The sequence below is a fragment of the Cnephaeus nilssonii genome, assembly GCF_951640355.1.
Source record: "Cnephaeus nilssonii genome assembly, chromosome: 15".
Classification (NCBI taxonomy): Eukaryota; Metazoa; Chordata; class Mammalia; order Chiroptera; family Vespertilionidae; genus Cnephaeus; species Cnephaeus nilssonii.
Window position 1 is genome coordinate 45,084,850 of NC_137086.1, and position 22,012 is coordinate 45,106,861.

The window sequence follows — 22,012 nt, forward strand, 5'->3', positions numbered from 1 at the left end:
CCGCGCGGCAGGTTCCGGTGGTTCGCCCCGCCCATCGGCCTGCGTAAGTGCGTCGTCTCTATGGTGGCGGCGGATTCGGAGGGACCTAGCGATCCTGGAGTCAGGCAAGCCGACCGGGGGCTACTGGGGTGACCTCTAACCCGGGCATGGGGCTTCGGGGAGCCGAACCGAGGCTGGAAGGGCCTAGAGACTACCCTGCCGTAACCCGCCTTGGCTCGTTATTGGGGCCACCATTACATCACTTGGGGCCACCGGGTCCTGTGCCATCACCATTCCTCCTCTAGGGTTCCCCCATCGTCCGTGACTCAGCCCCGGGACTCCACTCTCTCGCTCCAGGAGACCACCTCCATGCCAGATCCCCCCCCCCATCACCGTCCCTGGGGCCCCCCATTACATCATGACCCAGTCTCAGGGGTCTCCCCCAGTGTCTTATGACAGCACCCGCCACCCTCCGTAGGAATCGTTGCTGTCTTCTGTTTACCCCTGAGCTTTTGGTGATTCGAGCGTCTCTCCCCTAGGATGTTCCGCCGGGAGCGTTCCATCCCGCTTCAAGGCTCGGCTGCCGCCCTGTGCAACAACCTCAGTGTGCTGCACCTGCCGGTCTGCAACCTCACACATTTTGGGGTAGTCCATGGACCCAGCGCCCAGCTTCTCAGCGTTGCTCCTGAGGGCGTGGCCTTGGCCCAGCGCCAGCTCCACGCTAAGGAGGGAGCTGGAGTGAGCTCCCCACTCATCACCCAGGTGAGGAATTGAGGTTGGAAGCGGTGTTGCTGAACCCAGTCCTAACCCCGCCCTTTCCTCTCCAAGCCTCAAGGAACAGGCCTTCCCTATCCCTCTGAATTTCTGCTCTTCTGAGTCCTCATGCCCCCTGCTGACCACTTGTCCCTACTCTAATCCCCCTCCCTCCAGGTCCACTGGTGTGCCCTCCCCTTTCGAGTATTGCTGGTGCTCACCTCACATCGAGGAATACAGGTAAGAGGAGGACCTTCCTGCCCTCTCAGACTAGAGTCTTCTCAACTCCTCTCCAAGGACCCAAGCTCCTCCACACTGGCCTCTAAACCCTCCCAAGTTTTACACATGCTTACTTAGCCCACTCTTCCTTGTTTCTCATCTTCATTCCTTCCATCTTTTTAAATATTTTTTTTATTTTTTGAAACTTTTATAAGAGTTTGAGCCAAACTTACAGCATAAGCCAGGGAGCAAGATCTCAAATGTTCTCCTTCCTTCCATCTTTTTAAATTCCCAAGTACCACCCTAGCTGGTTTGGCTCAGTGGATAGAGCGTTGGCCTGCGGACTGAAGGGTCCCAGGTTCGATTCAGGTCAAGGGCACATGCTGGGGTTGTGGCTCGATCCCCGGTAGAGGGTGTTCAGGAGGCAATCAATGATTCTCTCTCATCATTGATGTTTCTATCTCTCTCTCTCCCTTCTCTCTGAAAAGAATGAAAAATAAAAAAAAAATTCCCAAGCATCCTCTCCAATATCTGCCCCTTTGCTAGCTGTGTGACCTTGGGCAATTGAACTGATCAGATTCTCTGTCCGCCTCTGTAAAGTAGGAATAAAAGTAATGCCTACCTGCCAGAGTTGCTTTGAGGATTCAGTGGGCTAAGGCTAACATGAGTATATGACATCACTGCCCTGGCCCTTCCAGATGTATGAGTCTGACGGCTCCGTCATGGTCTATTGGCACGCGCTAGACTCCCGAGATGCCTCTCCAGGTACCTGCAGGACTGAGTTGGGTGTGGGTAGGGAGTGTTTGCTGGGGCTGGAAAAAGCACTATCTCTAATAATTTCCCCCTTTTATACTCAGTACAGGCTGTGTTTGCCCGAGGAATTGCTTCCTGCGGCCATTTCATCTGTGTAGGTGAGAGGCCCAAGGGCAGGGCATTGGTGTGTGTATGTGGCAGGGGAGAGGGGGGTGCTGGGGTATAAAGGTGTGGGCTTTGGTCTGGAAGATGCTAAAGGTCTGAGGAAATTGTGGAGGGTTCAAGGGAAGGGTGGAAGTGAAGGGGGGCAGAGACTCCAAAGAGCCATGGACGGGTTCTGAGGGGCAGGGTGAGGGAGAATAAGGGTAGTCATGGAGGGGCAGGACTGTTGGGGCAGTGAGAGATGGGTTTGTTACTAAGGTTTCTGGGATGGAGGGAGTTCTGAGTGTGGTGGCTGGAGACGCAGAAGGTCTAGGACACACTGCTTTTGTAGGAATGTGGTCAGGCCGGGTACTGGTATTTGACATACCAGTCAAAGGTCCCAACATTGTACTGAGTGAAGAGCTGGCGGGGCATCCGACGTCAGTCACAGACATTGCCAGCGAGCCTGCCCAGGAACCGGTGAGTGAAAACCCCTTCTAATTCCAGTGAGCCTGGGGTCCTTCCCCACCTTGGGAGGCCGGAGACCTGAATGCAAGTCTTGGCTCTGCCACTAAGCAGCTGGGTGACTTCGGGCAAACAGCTGCACTTTCCTAGGCTTCGGCAACCTCAGACCCAGTGACGAAGCCAGAGATGTTTTACGTGGCATTTAAGTAGTTCACGAACACTGCTCAGTACTCATGTGCATTGAGGAGTTGGGACAGATGGCTTCCAAGATGCTTTCCAGCTCTGACATGTGCAGCTTCCTTCTCTGGACTTGGGCAAGTCCTACACTTCCAGCACCACCCTCTCCAGGAAGTTTTCCCCCTATTCCAGCTCTCACTGATTCCCCTTAGCCGACCCCTGAATTGGTACTGTCTTCTTGGATTGCAAACCTTTTGAGAATGGGGTTTGTATTTCTAATTCATACTCTACTGAATCTGGCCCAGAGTGGGGCCCATGGGCTGTGTTGGCTGCCTAGGGGTGGGAGTCGAGGCCGAGCCTAGTTATGACTGACTGGCTTACTATAAGAACACCAGAAGGTCATAACACTATGGCCTCAGTTGCATCATCTATCCACCAAGTAGTTATATACTCCCTCCTAACACGTGGGGGGGGGGGGGCGGGGGCGGGCGGGCTGTGAGGAATGAAAGGAAAGCATTTTGTGCTTCCTGAGGGGACCCTGCTTCCAGTGTGTGAGAGCTCCGTATCTTCCTTTTCCCGAGAGGCCAAGATGCATCTGCTGCCTCCCTTCCCTGCACACAGGACCCAGCAGGGGAGAGAGGGAAGGGCTGACCCTGCCTTTCCCCTCAGGACTGCATGGCTGACGTCGTGACAGCAGATGACTCCGGCTTGCTTTGTGTCTGGCGGTCAGGTCCTGAATTCAAGTTACTGACCCGCATTCCCGGATTTGGGTAGGTGAGGCAAAGGGGCTGAGGACTTCCTGAAGCAGCTTCAGGGTGGGGAGTGGGCTTGGGTGTGAGGAAATCAAAGTGGGGCGTTGCCCTTGCAGGGTCCCATGTACTTCCGTGCAGCTGTGGAAGGGGATCGTAGCAGCGGGCTATGGGAACGGGCAAGTGCGTCTGTACGAGACCAGTACAGGAGCGCTACACGTCCAGATCAACGCCCACGCCCGGGCCATCTGTGCCCTGGACCTGGCCCCGGATGTGGGCAAGGTCAGTCTCCTCCACCCCTACACACCCTGGTTCCCGGTTCGGGGATGTTGAGAGGAACCCCACAGGCCTGTCTTTGCCACTTGGTGAAGCACTCCAACCTGGACCAGTTCGTCAGCACCTTCTGACTCCCACTCATCCTCCCTACCTTTTTTTAATAGCTCCTTTCTGCAGCCGAGGACACCTTTGTACACATCTGGAAGCTGAGCAAAAGCACAGAGAGTGGCTGCACCGAGGTGGGTGTGGAGAGAGGGGGGCGGGGGCAAGCATGGGGCAGCAGGCCCTGAGCAGCCCTCTCCTCCCCCAGGTGGAACACTGTCATGGGGAGTGTGTGCCCGACACTCAGCTGTGTGGTGCCCAGTTCTGTGACCCCCTTGGCAGCTCCTTTGCTGTGACTGGCTACGACCTCACTGAAATCCTGAGATTCAGCAGTGAGTGAGAGAGAACGGAGAAGCCCTCCTTTCTTCCTGTGGTGTCTATAAAGTGCCTCCTCCACCTGGCCCGCGTCTAATTACTCAGTATAAAGTCATCTTTCACAGCCGCGAACTAAGCTCCAAGGAAGAGGGGACGGGGCAGGTCCAGGCCAAGCAGAGAGACAGCCTGATGTCACGAACCAGGTGAAGGCTGAAGTCTGCCGTTAAATAATTTTAATGGTTGATGAAGGAGTCACAAGGAAGGTGTGTTCCCTCCCAGCGCTCTCCAGTGCCATCCTCAAAGCTGGTTAGTGCAGGAGGTAGGGCAGGGTTGGTTCCAGTTTTCTCCCAGGAAGGGTTTAGGGGGTCCCAGCCAGCCCCGGGAATGAGTCCCTCAGCACCATGACAACCATAGCTGAAGAGGGGCTTCGGCTCCCCATCCCCAACCTACCCCCAGTCCAGCTGAGGAAGGAGGCCAAGCTGGCCAACCTGCTGCAGGCAGCACCGTCCCAGAGCCCAGTGCGCACAGGTCCTCTCCTCCCCTGGCCAGATCCTGTTGCCAGCACCGTTCTCACACCGGAGACTGGAGCCAAGTGCGGGGCGAGCCTTTGCGGCAGAGGCCTCTAGAACGTGGGGATCGGTGCGGGGGGAGAGGGGCAACCAAGCGGGGAGCCTCAGAGGAGTGGTCTGGGGGCACAGCGTCCAGGGAGAATGTTCTGGGGCGCCCCCAGGGCAGCGGGTGGGTCCGAGCTGGGGCCACTGAGGCAGGCGAGCAGGGGCGAGGCAGGGCAGGCTGGTCTGTGAACATGGCTAGCCAGGGTGGGGCCGTCTCCAGCCTCACGCCCTCCCGCTGGGCCAGGATGTCTGTCACTGCTGCGATGTCATCCAGAGGCTCAATAGCTGTGGCACCAGGAAGGGGTTAGGGGAGGGGGCTAGTCAGAGCTTAGGTCTACCCAGCCCTGACCATCACCTGTCACTGTAATAGGAGGAAAGCAAAGCCCGGATCTCAGCCGAGATTGCATTATCCTGCAGGAGCAGCCCCTCACCTGGGCCCCCAGGCTCTGATAAGACTATGGGATACAGCATGCAGGGTGGACACAGATTGGGAGGGGGGACGTGGGTGAAGATATCAAGAGAGAGAAGGAAAATGAAAGCAGTGCCAGGCGAGTAAAGGCCAGAGGAAGAGATAGGAATCCGCATGCAGAAAGGGAAACAAAAGAAGAAGAAATTAGGAAGGAAATCCATGAAATGAATCTGGTTCTTTGGGGTTTGGTTTTGAACTTTGGTGGGAGTGGTTCTAAGAAGGTCAGAGGAAAGAAAGGGACACAGCAGGACTCACTGGGACTTGAGTCCCAGAGCTCTGCCTCGGCCCAAAGTACCTTCTGTCTGTGTCCATGATCTGGGTTCCCCTGAAGCCTCCAGCACACTTCCCATCAGTTCCCGGAGCGTACTCTCACTCACCCATCTCATGGTACAAGGACCTCTGCTTGGCCAGTGCTTGGGGTGGTTTCCGGGGAGCCGGGGTTTCAATTTTCATGATTTCATCACAGCACTGCTTCCACTGGCCTGAAGGGAGAACACTGATTGGGGGTGGAGAGGGAGAGGACTGAGAGGGCCAGGCTACCCTCTCCCCTGCTGCATTTCCTTCCACATACTCTTGAAACAGAGGCCTACGGTAAGAAATAACAAACCCCAGTTCCTCCCCAAAGTCAATCCAGCCCCCTACTCTTACTCATGTCGAAGAAAAGCTGCCACAGAGCCTCCATCCAGCTCTGCAGGGCTCCCCGACTCTCTGCCTGAAGGATGTGTGTCACCTTGTCCTCCCCATATTGGTTACTGATGCTCAGAGTGAAGGGCCGGCCTGTGGTCTGGTCCAGTTCCCCTGCCTGGACTCGAGTATCCTGCAGGAGAAAAAGGCGTCCGCTTCCACCTCCACGTTGGCTACAGAGGTCAGCAGTGACTTCAGGCGGGCTTGATCATCCTGCCTTAGAGAGAGGAGCTTGCCCTAACCGGTTTGGCTCAGTGGATAGAGCCTAGGCCTGCAGACTGAAGGGTCCCGGGTTCAATTCCGGTCAAGGGTACATACGGGCTTGATCCCCAGTAGGGGGTGTGCAGGAGGCAGCTGATCAATGATTCTCTCCTCACTGATGTTTCTCCCTTCCTCTCTGAAATCAATAAATATATGTTAAAAAAGAAAAAGAAAGAGGAGCGTGTGGGGAGCTCACCAAGCCCTCTCATTTGCCTCCTACTGAGCTGAGTGGGAAGGAATGGCAGGAAAGGATTGGGGATGAGACAGATGGTCTTCAGTCAGGGACAGAGGCACATAGAGACGGGAAAAGGGCGGGCAGGGGAAGGCCCAGAGGCTGGCAGGAATGCTGAGGCCTAATGTCCCTCACTGCTTCCTCCATAAACGTCAGCAGGAAAGCTAACAAAAGGGCTGAACAGAGGGGGCACTGGGCCTGGCCTGGGAGAGGAAACCAGGAAAGGATGGAGTAGCTGCAAATTAGAATCTGAGGGGGAAGATGGAAGGTGGATGAAAAATCCTGAACTGGTTATAGAACCCTCTCTGAGGATTGGCTGAGGCTGGTAACTAGAAGGGACAAGCCTTTTCCAGTGCTGCTGGTCGGGGAGAATGGTCCCCTCATCATTCCTGGCCCTGGAGCTGGGTGGTGCTGTGAGGCCCAGAAGACTTTGATCTTTCTAAGGTCTGCACCCACCCTGGTGGGACCTGAAGGGGAGGCTCCAGGCCCTAGCACCTGGTGGCTTGACCATCAGGGGACCCATCACCTTGTTGATCGCAATAGTAAACAGCGGCTCTTTCCCAGTATCTGCATCCTCAGGTTGCCGGTAACAGAAGAGGTTCGTGCCTTTCAGGATTCCGTGCACTCGTGCCCAGTCCTGCCGCTCCCCAGCTTGCTGCATAGATACTCAAGGTTTCCTGGGGGAATCACACCTCCCAACGCCCTTCTTCCCAGCCCTCCATCAAGAATCTGCCCCTTTCTGCCCCCTCCTGTCTTGCCATGCCCCTCCTTCCACCCAGACCTTGGTTTTTCAGTAGTGCTAATTCCCAGGTGACCCAGCTCTCCGCTGCCTTCTCCTTGCTCCCTTCCACTCCTCAGGGGCCCTCACCTGCACCCTGAGGGAGCCACTTGCAGTAGGCTGCGTCATGCAGAGAGGCTGAGCCACCAGGCGGCAACACACACTGCCATAAAGGGGCAGCCAGGCAGGGTGCTCCTCTGGGAGAGAGGAAGTGCAGAGAGCGGGTGGGGAATGAGAAGGGGACCATCCAAAGGCCCCTCTTCTCACCATCCAGCGTGCTCGCCCCACACACAAACTCACCATGGCTGGCGAGAGTGAGGTCATGTGTGCGGAACCCATCTTGCACTGCTGCCAGGGTGAGCGTGGTGTGAGCCAGGAGGTGGTAACGAGGACCCCTGCAGGACAGGCAGAGAAGTGGGCCTCAGCCAGGTGAGGAGCACGCGAGGGCCCGTTAGATGGCAGGAGCTATAGTGCTGAGCAGGTCTGCCCCGTAGTTCAGAGAGCCACACAGAAAACTAGCTTGCCTTCCCCACGGGAGTGGGGAACAAGCATTCACTGCGGTCCTGCTAAGCGCCAGGTCCTGTGCTTTTTATATATGTTATCCTACTGTATTCCCACCACAGCCCCGGGAGGCGGGTGGCATTCTTTAGTTAATAGATTAGGCAGCTTGAGGCATAGAGGTTAAAAAATGTGCCCATAATCTATAGCCCATAGGTAGGTGGTGGAGCTGGAGTTTGAACCCGGGTATGTCTCCAAAATCAGCATTCTGTGTATTACTCTAGATGTTCCCACATTGCTCCTCAGGGGCCCAGGATTCCACACGGTGCTTCCAGACTCCTGGAGGCACCGCCACAGAGCCAGGCTACCCTCCTCCAACCAGGGCACTCTGTTCTACCCATATAAATGCCTCTGCTGCAGAAAAAAAAGTGAGGACCTAGAGCCTACCTCTCCCTGCCCTCCTATTGGTTATCAGTTGGCTTGGGTCTAGCTCTGAGTGCCTCCCATGTGGCCACTGCTCATCTGTGTCTGTCTGTATATCCTGGCTGCAGTGCAGAGTAGGTTCTGCAAGCTCCCCACTGCTCAGAGGTCACCTGTGGCCAGGACAGGCATGTGAGGGCAGCGGGGGAATGGATGGCCTTACCCCACAGCCGGGGTGGGGAGCAGGACCGGACTGCTCCCCGAACCCCCAGCACTCTCCAGCGATGCCCTGACACGCCTCCCAGAGGAGCGACCCAGGGAGCTGCTGAGTTTGGTGGCAAGCCTCTTGGGGGCCCCAGCCAGGGCCCCCTCCTCTTCCATGCAGGCCCCATACAGCTCCAGCCGCAGCTTGAAGTCTGGCCCTGCCTCGGTGCTATAGGAATGTGGGGAGAAGAGAGGAGGATGGTCCTGGGGAAGTCCAGGGAGGCACGAGGGAGGGGTGGGGGAAGGATGGATGTGGTATGAGTTCAGGACAGCTCCACTGGGAAGGCCCATCTCCCTTCCTCCCTCTCCTCCCCGCTCTGTAGCTACCTCACCAGAGCACTGGGCAGAGGGGAGAGAGGAGAGCCACACAGATGAGGTACTCACAAGAGCAGATGGTTCTGAAAGGAGATGTCCGTGAGGGTCCTGTCCACCAGGATCATCTCTGTGTCCTGAATGTCCTCCCCGAGCTGCAACAGCAGGAACACAGCCCAGCGGTGCAGATCTGGGGACAGAGGACAACTCGTTTGGAAAAAAGTGCCGCACAGGAGCTTCCAACCTCAGGGCCACTCCCCTAAATGTGTCCCAGTGTGTGTGACACTCACCGCCTTTGTTCTTGAAATATTCTGTGTCCTTCCACATGAGTGGAATCCGGAGGTCTAAGGGGCAGAGGGGTAAGAACAGATGTTGAAGGGGCAGGAGACCTCGTGGCCGGGCAGGGAGCGCCAGGGCTGGGGTAGCTGTGCTTCTTACCGGAGATGCAGACGCGGCCTCGGCAGGGGGAGCGCTCAGCCAGCAGCCCGCCGTCAGAAGGCCTGTGGGCAAATCACAATGTCCCAGTCCAGCCTTCTCACGCTACTCCCCTGGCTCCGGTTCCCAAGGGCTCTAGGAACACCCACCACCAGCCCGGGCAGCCCCAGCCAGGCTGACATTGCAGGGCTGAGGGACTGAGTTGTCGACTGAGCCCGGGGGGGTGGGGGGGCAGGGTGTGCTGGGGACACCAGAGGCACACTAGCGCACACACAGTACAAGCTCTGGGCTCCCCGCTCCAAGCACCGCCCTGACTACCTCCCCAGACCCTGCCAGGGACCAGTGGGGCTTGAGGGGACAGGGGTCCACAGAGAGGCTCCCTTTTAAGGGCTCTTCTCCACTAAACCCCAGGCTTTCCTTTTAACAATGAGGGAGGCTAGTCATCTCCACCATCTCATCTCATCTTTCTTAGATACAGGAGGGCACTGGGTCCGTTGGAAAATCAAGCTGACCAGTTTTTTATGTAAGGAAAAAACCCAAGTAGGGAACATTTGTGTTCTGTTTACCACAAACCTCTCTCCTTCCCCTCGGTTTGGCGTTCTCCTTTACCCTCCTGGCTGTGCCTTCCCAGTGCCCCACTGTAGGGTCCTAGACACCCGGCCTTTCTCACCTCCCCGCCCATCATCAGGACTCACTGAGGAGGCCCCCCTAAGGTGACGAAGGCAATTAGTATTACCCACACTCATTCATAATGCCAGTGACGTAACTAATCAGTGACTTAGTCGGGCCTTAAGCTCAATTACGTGGCACTAACGTTGATGTAGTTAGCTGTCAGGGACTCGGGGTGTACCTCAGCCACACTAGGCCCTGTGAGCAGGGCAGAGACTCGTGACGGCTGCCTCTCAGGAGACAGCAAACTCACAGTAGAAGCGGGCCCCCTGCCTGCTTGCCCTTCCTTTAGCTTTACGGGACAGGCGGAGAGCGGGTTTTCTGCCCTCCCTGCGGCTTCCTGGGTGAGCTCCCGGCAACCTCTCCTTGTGTCAGCCTGCATAGCGGAGCTGGGGCCTTCTCCCACTCACCCTTGTGGGGTCCAGCAAATTACTTTGCCAGAAACCAATTTTACAAATGACCAACTTACAAAAAATGGCCAATTCTTGGAATGATCAACTTGCCAAATATTTTCTCAAACATTTTAGTTTTACTAGAGCATCACCTCAACCATTTCACTACAGATTTCTCAGATCAGCAGAGTCCAATGTTAGTCTAGCTTGTGTCTCACATCCAGAAAGAAGCGGGGCCCTTCTGGAAAGCACAATCTGATTTATGTGAAGGGACAGGCTTTCCCTTAAATGATTTCTTATTATTTCCTTTCCCAACCTCTGCCTTTGATGGTGAACCCCAGGTACAATAAACTGTCATCAGGTTGTGGCAAATTGGCCATTCAGCAAATTGGCCATTTGGTGAACTGACTGAGAAAATTGGCTTTCCAGAAGCCAGCCAGCCAGCCAGCCAACCTCATCAGATCACAGGCAGGGCTTAGCAAATTTGTGTTTTTGCATTACTACCCTCTCACCAAAAACCCTGGCTTTCCTGAGTCTAGCCCCAGCTTCTCCCTAGCGCACCTCTGGGCAGCACACGGCAGTGGTGAAACATCAAGGTGTCTGCCAGGCCAGCCGTGAAGAGGTCAGCTTCAGGGGAGTCCACACTCCATACACACACACGCTGTACCACTACCCCTCAGGAGGCCGCGCCTCCCCCTTGCTCACCGCCGGCTGGTCTTCCCCAGCACCTGCGCCTCCTTGCGCCGCTGCAGCTCGCCCATGTAGCTGAGGATGCGGCTGTTGCACACCAGCAGGCTCTTGGTGGCCTCCAGAGTCTGCTCACGCTGGGAACAGGCTGCCAGCAGCTTGCAGGCCCCTTCCCTCATCCGGATCTCGTGGTCCAGCTTTCTCTGCAACTCTGTGTCCTAGCCCGAGTGGGGAGAAGGATGAGACCAGGTCAGTCAGGGAGCGGGCAGAAGCACCCTCTAGTCCCCAAGTGGAGGTTGGGCCCAGGAGAAACTGACAGAGTTACGTTTCAGGTTCCCCACGGGCAAGGGTTGAATCTCCACCTCAGCTGTCCAAGAATAATCAGAGCAGCTTTGTGAAAATACAGATGCCCGCATGCCTTTGAAGGGGGGAGTATACATTTCTTCAGCATCTTTTGAGCACAGTTGGAAAAATCTATGAAAACTACAAATTCACATCCTTTGATCCAGCTATCCAATATCTAGGAGTTTATCGTTATACATGTGGGCAAAGTCATATCCATTGCAGCACTGTTTTAAAACACGAAGATTAGCCCTAGCCGGTTTGGCTCAGTGGACAGAGCGTCGGCCTGTGGACTGAAGGGTCCCAGGTTCGATTCTGGTCAAGGGCATGTACCTTGGTTGAGGGCACATCCCCAGTGGGGGGTGTGCAGGAGGCAGCTGATCAATGTTTCTCTCTCATAGATGTTTCTAACTCTCTATCCCTCTCCCTTCCTCTCTGTAAAAAATCAATAAAAATATATTTAAAATAAATAAATAAATAAAACACAAAGATTAAAAGTCCTTCAACAGGGCATTGGTTAAATAAGTTATAGCACACTAGACTTATGAAGGTGGGAGGTGGAGTGGAGGGAGGGGAGTACTTCATAATTATATAAATGTCTAATCACTATGCTGTATATATAAGACTAATCCTATATAATAAAAGGCTAATATGCAAATTGACCGAACGGTGGAACAACCAGTCACTATGACGCTCACTGACCACCAGAGGGCAAATGCTCAATGCAGGAGCTGCCCCCTGGTGGTCAGTGGGATCTCACAAGGGGAGCACCACTCAGCCAGAACCCAGGCTTACAGCTGGCGAGTGCAGCAGTGGTGGTGGGATCCTCTCCCGCCTCCACAACAGCACTAAGAATGTCTGACTGCCAAGGGGAGCGGGCCTAAGCTGTCAGTCGGACATCTCCCGAGGGCTCCTAGACTGCGAGAGGGCACAGGCCAGGCAGAGGGACACCCTTCCCCAGAGTGCATGAATTTCATGCACCGGGCCTCTAGTATAAAATAATATTGAATGTCAACAGTAATTGACAAATTAAAAAATGGGATAGGTAAAAATAAATAAGTTACAGCACATCCCTACCTTGGAATATTGCAGACATTAAGAGTGTGCAGATAAATGAAACAATCTTCAAAATATAGGATTGTCCCCCAAAAGTGTGTACACACGCTTTGAATAATAATAAAGGCAGTGTTTCTTAAAATACACTTCATTTTCAAAATTGAGCTATCAGCTGTTAAAATGTGTATACATTTTTTTGGGACACCCTGTATATGAAGTGAAAAAGTAGAACAATATTATAGCATGCTACCATTTGTGTACTAAATATACATGCATAGACATAGAGATGCATAAAACAGTAGTGGTTGCAGGGCTGGGAGCGAGGAATGGAAAACAGGTTTATGATACTTTATTCATATGTACCCTTCTTTACTACTATACTATTGGAAATTGTTGCCTTTTTAAAAAATTAAATCTTAAAAAAAAAAGCAAGTACCAGACTTGCAGAATAAGAATCTTTAAGAGTGGGGCATGCACATTTTTTTGACAATTCCCCCAAGTGATTTTAAGGTATAGCTAGGGCTGAAAACCACCAACTAAAGGGAATGGACACGGACAGTAAAGGCCATCCTGGGTTACCCCAAAGACTCACGTTATGGGGGAGGGGATCATCTACTTGGCAAGGGATCGGTGGAGAAGGAGCACACCACCTACAGAGTTCACCCCATACACACCCCAAATTAGGGGTTCTGCCATCTGGTAGCACTCTGAGCTTAGAAGGTGAGGACAGAGGCAAGGAATGGGGCTGGGAAGGCAGGTGAAGCAGGAGGTCAGGAGAGAGGGGCTGAGCAGGCTGTGCATAGGGCCAGAGTGGGGGTGCGGGGCGAGGCTCCAGGATTCCCAGGAAACCTTCTTCCCTCAGAAAGGAGCCCTGGAGGTCTTGGCACGAAGCAGAGGAGGAGGGGAGCATCAGTTTGACACAAGACAACCCTGAGTCTGAGTCACAGCCCTGCCAGGCTTAAGAAGCTGGGGAAAAACTTATTGAAAAAGCACTGGGCAATTTAATTAACCTCCCTGAGGCTTGGTTTCCCCATCTGTAAAATGAGGGTGGAAACAGCTCCCACATCCTGGGGTTGTGGGGATTCAGTGAGACAGGAAGGTAAAGCACTGGCACAGTGCCCAGCACATGGTACAGTGAAGGGGGGAGGGGGATGCAGATTTTAATGATGCTACTTCTGCAGCAGCAGTATTCACCCAACGAACACTGGCGTGTCCTTGTGCAGTCCAAGGCTCCATTTAAAATCCAGCGGGGAGGTGAGAGATGCAGACATTAATGGCTGCTCCATAAATGCTATGTCATGCATAAACATGCTCACAGAAAATAGACCCTGGTTGCTTCTGGCTGTGATAGGAAGGTTTCCGGAGAAGGTGGAAGACTAACCCCAGTACAAGTATAGGTCAGTCCGTTCAGGAGGCAAGCTGATGGCGGCATTGGGTTGGAAGACAGGTGAAACGTGACCACCCCAAACCTGTCTTCTCCCTCCCACCAGCTCTCTTTCACACCCTGTGCTCTTGCTTGTCCCTGGTGGCTCCCGCCTTCAAGCCTCCAAGACCTGAATACCCTAAATTCCTGCTTCCAAAAGCCTTGTCTGGCCTCCCTGCAAATTCTTCCTTCACTAGACCCTGGGCTGTGTAAGGCCAGACTCTCATCACCCCTTACCTCAGCACTATCCATGTTTCCCATCAGAAACAAGCCAACCCGGTCCCAAAGCCTCTTCCACCAGGAAGCTCTCCGAGACTACACAGCTCCCCCAAACTCCGCTAGGTCTGTCTGCACCATGGTCCACCTCTGCTAAGCTTCCCTGCTTGCCAAGCCCCATCCCATTCTGCATCCAGCTTCTTCCATAAACACCCCAAATGGGTATGAGCAGGGGCGGGGGTGGGACGGGGAGGAGGGGGGGAGGAAACAGACAGGCATCCTCAAGGCCCCTCCGGGCTGGCCTCTGCATCCCAGCCCCAGCACTCACGGATCCTTCCCTAGCCCTGGCCATTGCGCCTGCCACGCAGCCACAGGCAGCGCGCTGGTCTGGAGCCGCTGCACCGTCCGGCGTCTGGGTGCCCACTCAGAGGCCCCGCCCGCCCGCGGCGCTCAGGGCACCGGTGACATCAGCTCCCAACCTCCGCGAGAGCGGCTGAGGGGCTCCCGGGCTGAACTCTGGGCTCCCGGGCTCCCAGTGGCGGGGCCATGGAGAGCCAGTCGGGTGCTACGGAACCTCTACCTCCAACTCCGAGAGCGCCCCCTTGTCCTGGAAAGGGCCTGGGGCCACAGCACTCGCTGGAGCTGCGGGAGGCCCCTGGCGGCGCAGTGGCCCTCCAAGGTGACCCCTTGCCTGGGGAGGCGGGAGGGAGAGTCTAGTGTGCACCTTGGAATAACAGGCCGCAGAAGTGCCTGGGCCCAGCCCAGATGACCCTAGGGACCCAGACACCCCTGCTGCGGTCTGCCCACCGCCCTCCAGTCCCAAATCCAATTTCCCACGGCCTAGAGATCCCGGCTCCCACCTCCGGACAGAGCATCTCAGGAATCCTGGCGCAGTTTCTAGAGCCCTGTGCTTGCGCCCACCTCCCCACCCTCCCCAGGGATGGCTTTTTGTCGCCCCCTCCCCACCCACACACCCCCCCTTCTCCCCAGGGAGGCAGCCTTTTCACCAGACTCTCCAGAGAAAGAGCTCAGAGATGGATGTCCACTGGACCTGGGTCAGGCCCCAAGGGATGAAGGAGGATGAGTAATGAGCAGAAGCCCCAACACACATTAGGCCCTCCAGGGACATCCTTTCCTGTCCCCTCCCCCACCACCCCCCTTTCTGTCCCTGACTTCCTGCTCTGCTTCACCTTCTGTTCCCTTCAGAACCTCCACAGGGCTCATCACTCAGGAACTTGACTAGCTATGAGAACATAACCTCTATGGCCCCAGTTTGTAAACAGGGGTTATTCCACCTCCTTCTTCGCATCGTTTGAGGATTAAGTGGGAAAGTTTAACCTCTACCTGGGCCCGACACATATATTTTTTTAAGTATATTTTTAAATTTATTTTTAGGGAGAGAGGAAGGGAGAGAGAGAAACATGGATGTGCTTCAGTAGGCTGCCTCCTGCACATCCCCTACAGGGATCCAGCTGCAGGGGGCATGTGCGCCCTCTGTGAATGGAACCAGCAACCTCCTGGTGCTCTGGGGGACACTCAATCAACTGAGCCACACCAACCAGGGTGGGCTCAGCACATGTTTGAAGACATGAAGACCACCTTCCTCTCATTCCCACCTCCCCTTTACTTACATTACCTCTTCCAGAAAGCTGTCTTGGCTTTATTCTGCCATGACTACCTCTCTTGCCAATCCCTCAAACATCAATGGGCCTGGCTGGTGCAGCTAAGTGGTTGAGAGTGGACCTATGAACCAGGAGGTCACGGTCATGGTTCGATTCCTGGTCAGGGAACATGCCCAGGAGGCAGCCGGTGATTTTCTCTCATCATTAATATTTCTCTCTCTCTCCCACTCTCTGAAATCAATAAAAATATATTTTTTAAAAAAGGAAGAAAATCATTATAGAAACTACATTTAAAAAAAATAAACAAACAACACAATGGGTCTCCCTTGGTAGGGGTACTGCTGAGTTTCATGGAGAAAGAACGCAGCACAGGCTGAAGGAGAGGGGGCAAAAGTGAAATCTAAGCCTCCTCCTCTGTTCCAGAACTTGGGCAGGCCTCACAGGAAGAAAAATTACATGGTGGGGGTAGGGGAGGTCAGAATTGAAACATTTTAACATCTGGACCAGCTCTGAGCAATAAAATCTCCTGCAATGACGGTAATATTCAATAGTCATCTAGCACTTGAAATGTGGCTAGAGCAACTAAGAAACTAAACCTTTTATTTATTTCATTTTAATTAAATTATAATTTTAAATAGCCACATGTAACTAGAAACATGGGCATTGCAGAGGACTAGGGATGGCAAACAGGTTTATTTCCTGTGCCAAGACAGGACACTAAGTAGTGTCAGAATCTCAATGGGCGCATTGGGCACCTTTCTGCATTTGAGAAAAAGGTGACCTTCTCCAGGTGAACAAATTAGGTAAAGGTGTCCCCTCCTGATGCAGTCCCAAACCAGGTCAGGACTCTGGACTCTGCCTGGTGCCCTTATGAAGGAAACAACCTGCACAATTTATGCCAAGGTTGTGCTGAGAAAGATTCTGAGGCCATGATTACCTGGCTGGTGTGGCTCAATGGTTGAGCATTGACCTATGAACCAGGAGGTCACGGTTCGATTCCGATCAGGGCATATGCCCAGGTTATGGGCTCAATCACCAGTAGAGGTTGTGCAGGAGGCAGCCAATCAATGATTCTTTCTCATCATTGATGTTTCTGTCTCTCTCCCTCTCCCTTTCTCTGAAATCGATAACAATATACTAAAAAAAAAAGAAAAGAAAAAAACAGAGTGCTATGATTGACAGGTAATGTCTACTCTGAGCCAGGGAGTGGGGGTGGGGCCAAGAGAGGTGGCATGAAATAAATTGCCATTTCCGATCATGACTCTTTAGGCCTGCCTCTGACCTTCCTCAGCAGAATACCCCTGCCTGGCCCAGGTGGTCATGCCCACAGATTCCTCCCTCTTCCCATTTCAGTCAACTGCCACACTGCCCGGTTGCTCAGCCACAGCCTAGGAATCATCCTCGAGTCCTCTCTTTGTCTCACCCCTCACGTCCAATCCATCAGCAAGCCCTGCCAGATCTACCGCCATCATTCGAAGTCCACCCCCTTCTTGTCTCCACCACGAGCACTTCCGTCCGCTCCACCAGGTTCACCACCCTGAGGCTGGAACCACCTTTTCTCTGGTGGTCTCCTGCTACCCCACTTCCAACCTTCCTCTCTTCTACCCCGACCCCAGCCTAGCCTATTCTCAGCAGCCATCATTTTAAAACATTAGATGAGTCATCCCTCTGCTTAAAACCCTTCCGTGGGCCAACATCACAGTGAGAGTAAAATCGAAGGGCCTTGGCATGGCCTTCAAGGCCCTGCATAATCTGGCCCCTGCCCACGAGCTCAACCCCAACCACTGTGTTCCAGCCACACTCGAACTGGAACTCATCCCCATTTAAGGGCCTTTGCGCTTGCTTTGCCCTCTGTCTAGAAAGCTCTTCCTTCAGTCTTCACATATCTTCACATCCTCCTGGTCTCAGCTCACAGAGGCCTTGCCTGACCTCTACATCTAATGCTACCCTCACTAGACCTCATGTTGTTTATATATCTCTATTTTCACCATGATTTCACTGTGAGATTACGTGTTTGCATGTTCACTGTCTGTTTCCCAGCAGAATGGACCTTTCCTGTCTGGTTCACTGAAGTATATACCGTGATCTAGAAAGGAACTTGACATATAGTAGGTGTTCAATAAATGTGTTTAAGGATAAACTATATGAATCAATAGCTCCCTGCCATCTCCAGGGTCAGCAAAATCTTTACATCCTGCCCCAGGGCTCCTTCCCCTTCTCCAGGAAGGCCATATCCTTCCTGCAAACCTCTATCACACTGAACTCTTTTCGTCCCATACCTGAAAGGGCCAAGCCCCAAAACACACATCGACACCCACCCACAGAGCTTCCACAGCAGGTGTGAAGACAAGACCCTGTTGTCCACAGAACGCTCTGATTGGCAATACTGAGCCTGATCCACACCGCACCCAAGGCAGGGGCTACAGAACCACCTGTCCCTCTCCCACTTTGAGCAGGCCTGCCCTCCCCACTCAGCCCCAGGAGGGTTGGGCAGGGCAGACACTGGGGCTGGGATGCTTGCCAAAGAGGTGCGCTGGGGGTGGGGTGGGGGTCATTACCTCCAGGCTGAGCGCCATCTGCCGAATGTAGAGCATATTCAGGTCCTCCAGGATGTGCAATCTGTCCTGCATCTCTGAGCCCCCCAGTGCCCCTTCCCTTGGCAACCCCTCCAGAGGGAAGGGGCGGGCAGGCACCACGTTGCCCCGCAATTCCTCCTCCCACTGCTCCCCTGGGTCTTGGAAAAGGTGGGCAGCTCTTGGACAGAGGGTGGAGGGTACCCGGTCCCTCTGCACTCCTGTCAGAGCCCTCCGGCTGCTGTGACAAACTTCCCTTGCCTACCGCTGTTCCAGGGCCCTGGCGGGAGCCAGGCATGGAAGGAAAAGAAAGTAAGGTGAGGAAAAGGGGGGTCCCAGGAGGGGAGGCCAGCTGCAGAGGGGACTCTGGGCACAGAGTGTCCAGTCTTGCTTTGGTGGCAGCTGTTCTCCCAGCTGTGGAAGAAAAAGGCCCTTTCATTCGGACGCTGGTCCCTCCCCAGCCCCCGCCCACATCCCTGGCGGGTGGACAGAGAATGTGTGTGCCAGGAGGGCCTGAGGGGCAGGCACAGCTGGAAGGGGGCAGGGAGGGGGCGCCTCCCGTGGGTTCTACAGAGTCCTGAAGTTTGTCAGGGGCTTGGGACTTTCTGAAGAGGAGGAATGGAGGTGAGGACTTGGGAGAGTGAGCCCAGGCAGTGGGACAAAGGGGTAAATGCGGCCCATCCCCCAGGGCCACTTCTTCCAACTTGGGGGGCCCCCGTCCAGCCCGACCCACCCTAGGCTCACAATTACCTCGCTTTTCCAGCAGAAGGGAGAAGAGGGAGGGAGAATGGCAGGGGTGTGCCTGTGAGCTGCTGCTGCCCCCGCTCCCCTCCGCGGGCCCCTTCCCTTCCAGACAGGAAACCAGCCCGATTCCCAGCCAGCTGCAGCTTTGCCCCCCCCCCCCCCCCTCCACCCCAGACCCACGGAGTCACACACCCCGGGGCGGCCGGCGGCCCGCAGCTCCGCCCCGCTCCTCAGCGCTAGCCCCCGAAGGCCGGGCTTCTCCCGGGGCCGCCCCCGCTCGCAGGCCCCTCCCTCCCCCGGGCCTCCGGGCCTCGCCCCTCACTCTCCCACGCCGGCCCGGGACGGGGTTACTTTTGGGGGACCCGACAAGAGGGCCCTCTCCTCCACGTTCACCAGCTCCGGAGTCAGAGAAGGCCCGGGACACCGGAACCGGTGTGAAAGGGCCTTTGTTCGGGGCTGACTGCGGGAGGGGGGCGGCGGGGGGCGGCAGGAGCCGGGCCTGGAATCCCGGCCAGAGGGAGGGGGATGGGAGGAAGGCCCCCTCACTTAACTCTTCCAGGCCCAGCAGCGAAGGAGAGCCGACCTTGGGCAGCCCCTCCCAAACCTCCTTAGGGAGTTACAAGTGGGGTTCAGACCTCGGCACCGTGGAGAGCGCTGGGCCCCCCGAGGAAACTGTCAGACCAGAGACTGAACTCCTCTCCGGCCCCAGGAAAGGGGGCTGATAGTCTGGGGGTGGGAAATACTCCCCGATCACTACAAAGGGAACACACACACTCACACACACACACACACACACACACACACTCACACACACTCACTCACACACACACTCACACACATACACACACATACACACACACTCACACACACACTCACACACACTCACACACATACACACACACACACTCACACACACTCACACACACACACACACTCACACACACACTCACACACTCACACACTCACACACACTCACACTCTCACACACACACTCACACACTCACACTCACACACTCACACTCTCACACACTCACACACACTCACACACACACTCACACACACTCACTCACACACACTCTCACACACACATACACACTCACACACACACACTCACACACACTCACACACACTCACACACTCACACACACACTCACACACTCACACACATACACACTCTCACACACACACACACACTCACACACACACTCACACACATACACACACACACTCACACACACACTCACACTCTCACACACACACTCACACACACACTCACACACACACTCACACACTCACACACACACTCACACACTCACACACACACACACACTCCCAGCCCCCCAGCGGCACAGCGGAGTGACTGGGCAGTGCTCCCGCGAAGCGGCCACCCCGGCTGACCGTGGAGACTGGGGGTGGAGAGGGGCTGGCGCCCAGGGGGAAGGGCGGGCGCCCAGGCTAAAGGTCCAAGCTGTTGGGACCTAGCTGCCCACCACCCTTTGCCCGGGGATGCCGGGGAGATGCCAGACACATATGGGGAACCAAGCCTGGGGGTCCCTTACATTGAGATCAACTGAAGCTCGTTCGGACAGAGGCAGACCAGCCCCACCGGGCCAGGGAGTCTGGGGTGGCACGGGTCCGGTGAACTGCGGACGCGGCGTCCGCGCCTGACTTTTAAAGTCCACCACCCTGCCGGTTCGGCTCAGGGGAGAGAGCGCCGGCCTGCGACGGAAGGGGCCCGGTTCGATTCCGGTCAGGGGCACATGCTGGGGTTGCAGGCTCGCTCCCCACGAGCGTGCAGGAGGCAGCAGATCGGTGATTCTCTCCCATCACTGATGTTTCTATCTCTCTCTCCCCCTTCCTCTCTGAAACTAATAAAAATACATTTTTTAAAAGTCAACAAGCACGGGTTTGGACGCGGCCGGCGGCGTCCCCGCCCCTCCGGCGTGCGCGCGGGCGGGGGCCGCACGGCCGGTCCCGGGAGCTCCGGAGGCGAAGGCAGGAGGGGCGCGGGGTCTCACCTCGGGCGGGTCGCTGAAGAGGCTGAGTCGGAAGCGGCCGCGTTTGAACTCCATCTCCAAGGCGGAGCCCCTGGCCACCGTGACCCGGCTCCGGTGGTTTCGAGAGAACATGCTGGCGGCTGGGCGCGTTGGCCCGTCCAGTGCGCCCCCCGCGCCCCCCTCTCCGCCTGGTCTCCTCGGCTTCTGTCCCTCGACGCCCGCCCGCCCCGCCGGTCCCGCGGGGAAGCTCCGCGGCCGGTTCCCAAACTCCGCCCCCGGAGACGATACCTGGGCCGGGCAGGGCGCGGCCCCCTCCTCTTCCACCCCCGCCGAGGGCCCGTTCGGTGGGGCCGGTTCCGGGGCGCCCTCGCAACCCTAGCTCAGCCCCTCCCGGGCAGGCCTGGCCCGACAGCCCGTCAGCCCGAGTACCCGGCACCCCGGAGCACTGCGGGGGCGCACAGTCCCTTCCGGCCGGGGTCGCGGGCGCCACACCTGGGCGAGGGGCGGGCCGGGCCGAGGGAAGCCCCGCCCCGCCAGCCGCCCCCACCTGGCACGCCGGACTGCTTGCGCACGGAAAATCCCGGCCCACGTGGGTCGCCCGGGGCACACTGCATCTCTAGCCTAATCTCACCTGTAAGCAGCTTCCCAACAGACCCTTTCAACTTCCTCCGATGCCAAATATTCCTTCTTTGTCGCCTTCCTTCGTTAGGCTCCCTCCCAACTATCCTCCCATCCCTAACGGCCACAAGTCCAGGGGCGCGTCTTGGAAACCTGTTCTGTCACTTCATAACTGACGCCCTGACTCAGACGTTTAACTTTCTGGGCTCTGCTTTCTTATCTGTTCAATGGAGATACAGTAATTATCTCCAGGTTGCTATGAGAATTGCATATGACAATGAGGGTAAAATGCCCAGCGTTGTGCCTGGCATAACACAAGTGCCCCTTCAGTGGAGCCAAGAAGAAAAAGGAGCAGGTGCAGCACCCTCGTGCCCTTGGATGGGGCACCAGCGACCGCAGCTCCCTGGACCCAGACCTTAAGAGCCTTAAGAAGGTGAGGATATAGCAGCATTCATAGTGGATATCTCCCAACTGTTTTGCTGGGTCAGCTGAGACAGGATTACCACTCTCTGCTTCCGCAGAAAAAGGGGGCCCCTCCTCACCCCCAGAGTGCCTGGGGTTAGAGAGAAGGAAATGTCAGAGAATGGACTTGCTGACCACACATGAGGAGTCTCGTGGGGACTTGAGAACTTAACTGGGAGAACTTGAGAGTGCGGCTCCTTCATAGCACATGGGCTGGAACCAGAGAAATGCCTGCCTTTAGCTTTAGAGAGCTCAGGTTAGCGTAACTCTGCTACGGCACATTATTCAATATTAGAGGCCCAGTGCACGAAATTC

The 22,012-nt window shown here is 55.6% G+C and overlaps 2 protein-coding genes across 9 annotated transcripts; one reads left to right on the plus strand and one right to left on the minus strand.

Moving 5' to 3' along the window:
- The first annotated feature begins 38 nt into the window (after nt 1-38).
- WDR54 (WD repeat domain 54) lies at nt 39-4,012 on the plus strand. Of its 2 annotated transcripts, none has more exons than XM_079791971.1 (10): nt 39-104; nt 519-741; nt 910-972; nt 1,650-1,716; nt 1,809-1,862; nt 2,198-2,325; nt 3,157-3,257; nt 3,337-3,518; nt 3,677-3,751; nt 3,823-4,012. In XM_079791971.1, exons 1-10 carry the CDS (start codon nt 61-63, stop codon nt 3,882-3,884), a joined length of 999 nt encoding a protein of 332 aa, XP_079648097.1. In that variant the 5' UTR covers nt 39-60; the 3' UTR covers nt 3,885-4,012. The 2 variants fall into 2 exon arrangements, with proteins under 2 accessions (XP_079648097.1, XP_079648096.1); XM_079791970.1 differs by having other exon boundaries at nt 3,356-3,518.
- A 123-nt stretch (nt 4,013-4,135) lies between these two features.
- Nucleotides 4,136-21,361, minus strand: RTKN (rhotekin). 7 transcript variants are annotated; one of them, XM_079791965.1, is made up of 13 exons: nt 18,627-18,758; nt 17,862-18,290; nt 10,663-10,862; nt 8,900-8,961; nt 8,752-8,805; nt 8,534-8,651; nt 8,109-8,318; nt 7,268-7,362; nt 7,058-7,164; nt 6,716-6,844; nt 5,661-5,829; nt 5,390-5,494; nt 4,136-4,828 (listed from the first exon to the last, which is right to left on the minus strand). In XM_079791965.1, exons 2-13 carry the CDS (start codon nt 17,931-17,933, stop codon nt 4,500-4,502), a joined length of 1,650 nt encoding a protein of 549 aa, XP_079648091.1. In that variant the 5' UTR covers nt 17,934-18,290; nt 18,627-18,758; the 3' UTR covers nt 4,136-4,499. The 7 variants fall into 7 exon arrangements, with proteins under 7 accessions (XP_079648091.1, XP_079648093.1, XP_079648089.1 ...); XM_079791967.1 differs by lacking the exons at nt 17,862-18,290; nt 18,627-18,758 and adding an exon at nt 21,249-21,361; XM_079791963.1 differs by lacking the exons at nt 17,862-18,290; nt 18,627-18,758 and adding an exon at nt 20,639-21,094.
- Between the last annotated feature and the right edge of the window lie 651 nt (nt 21,362-22,012).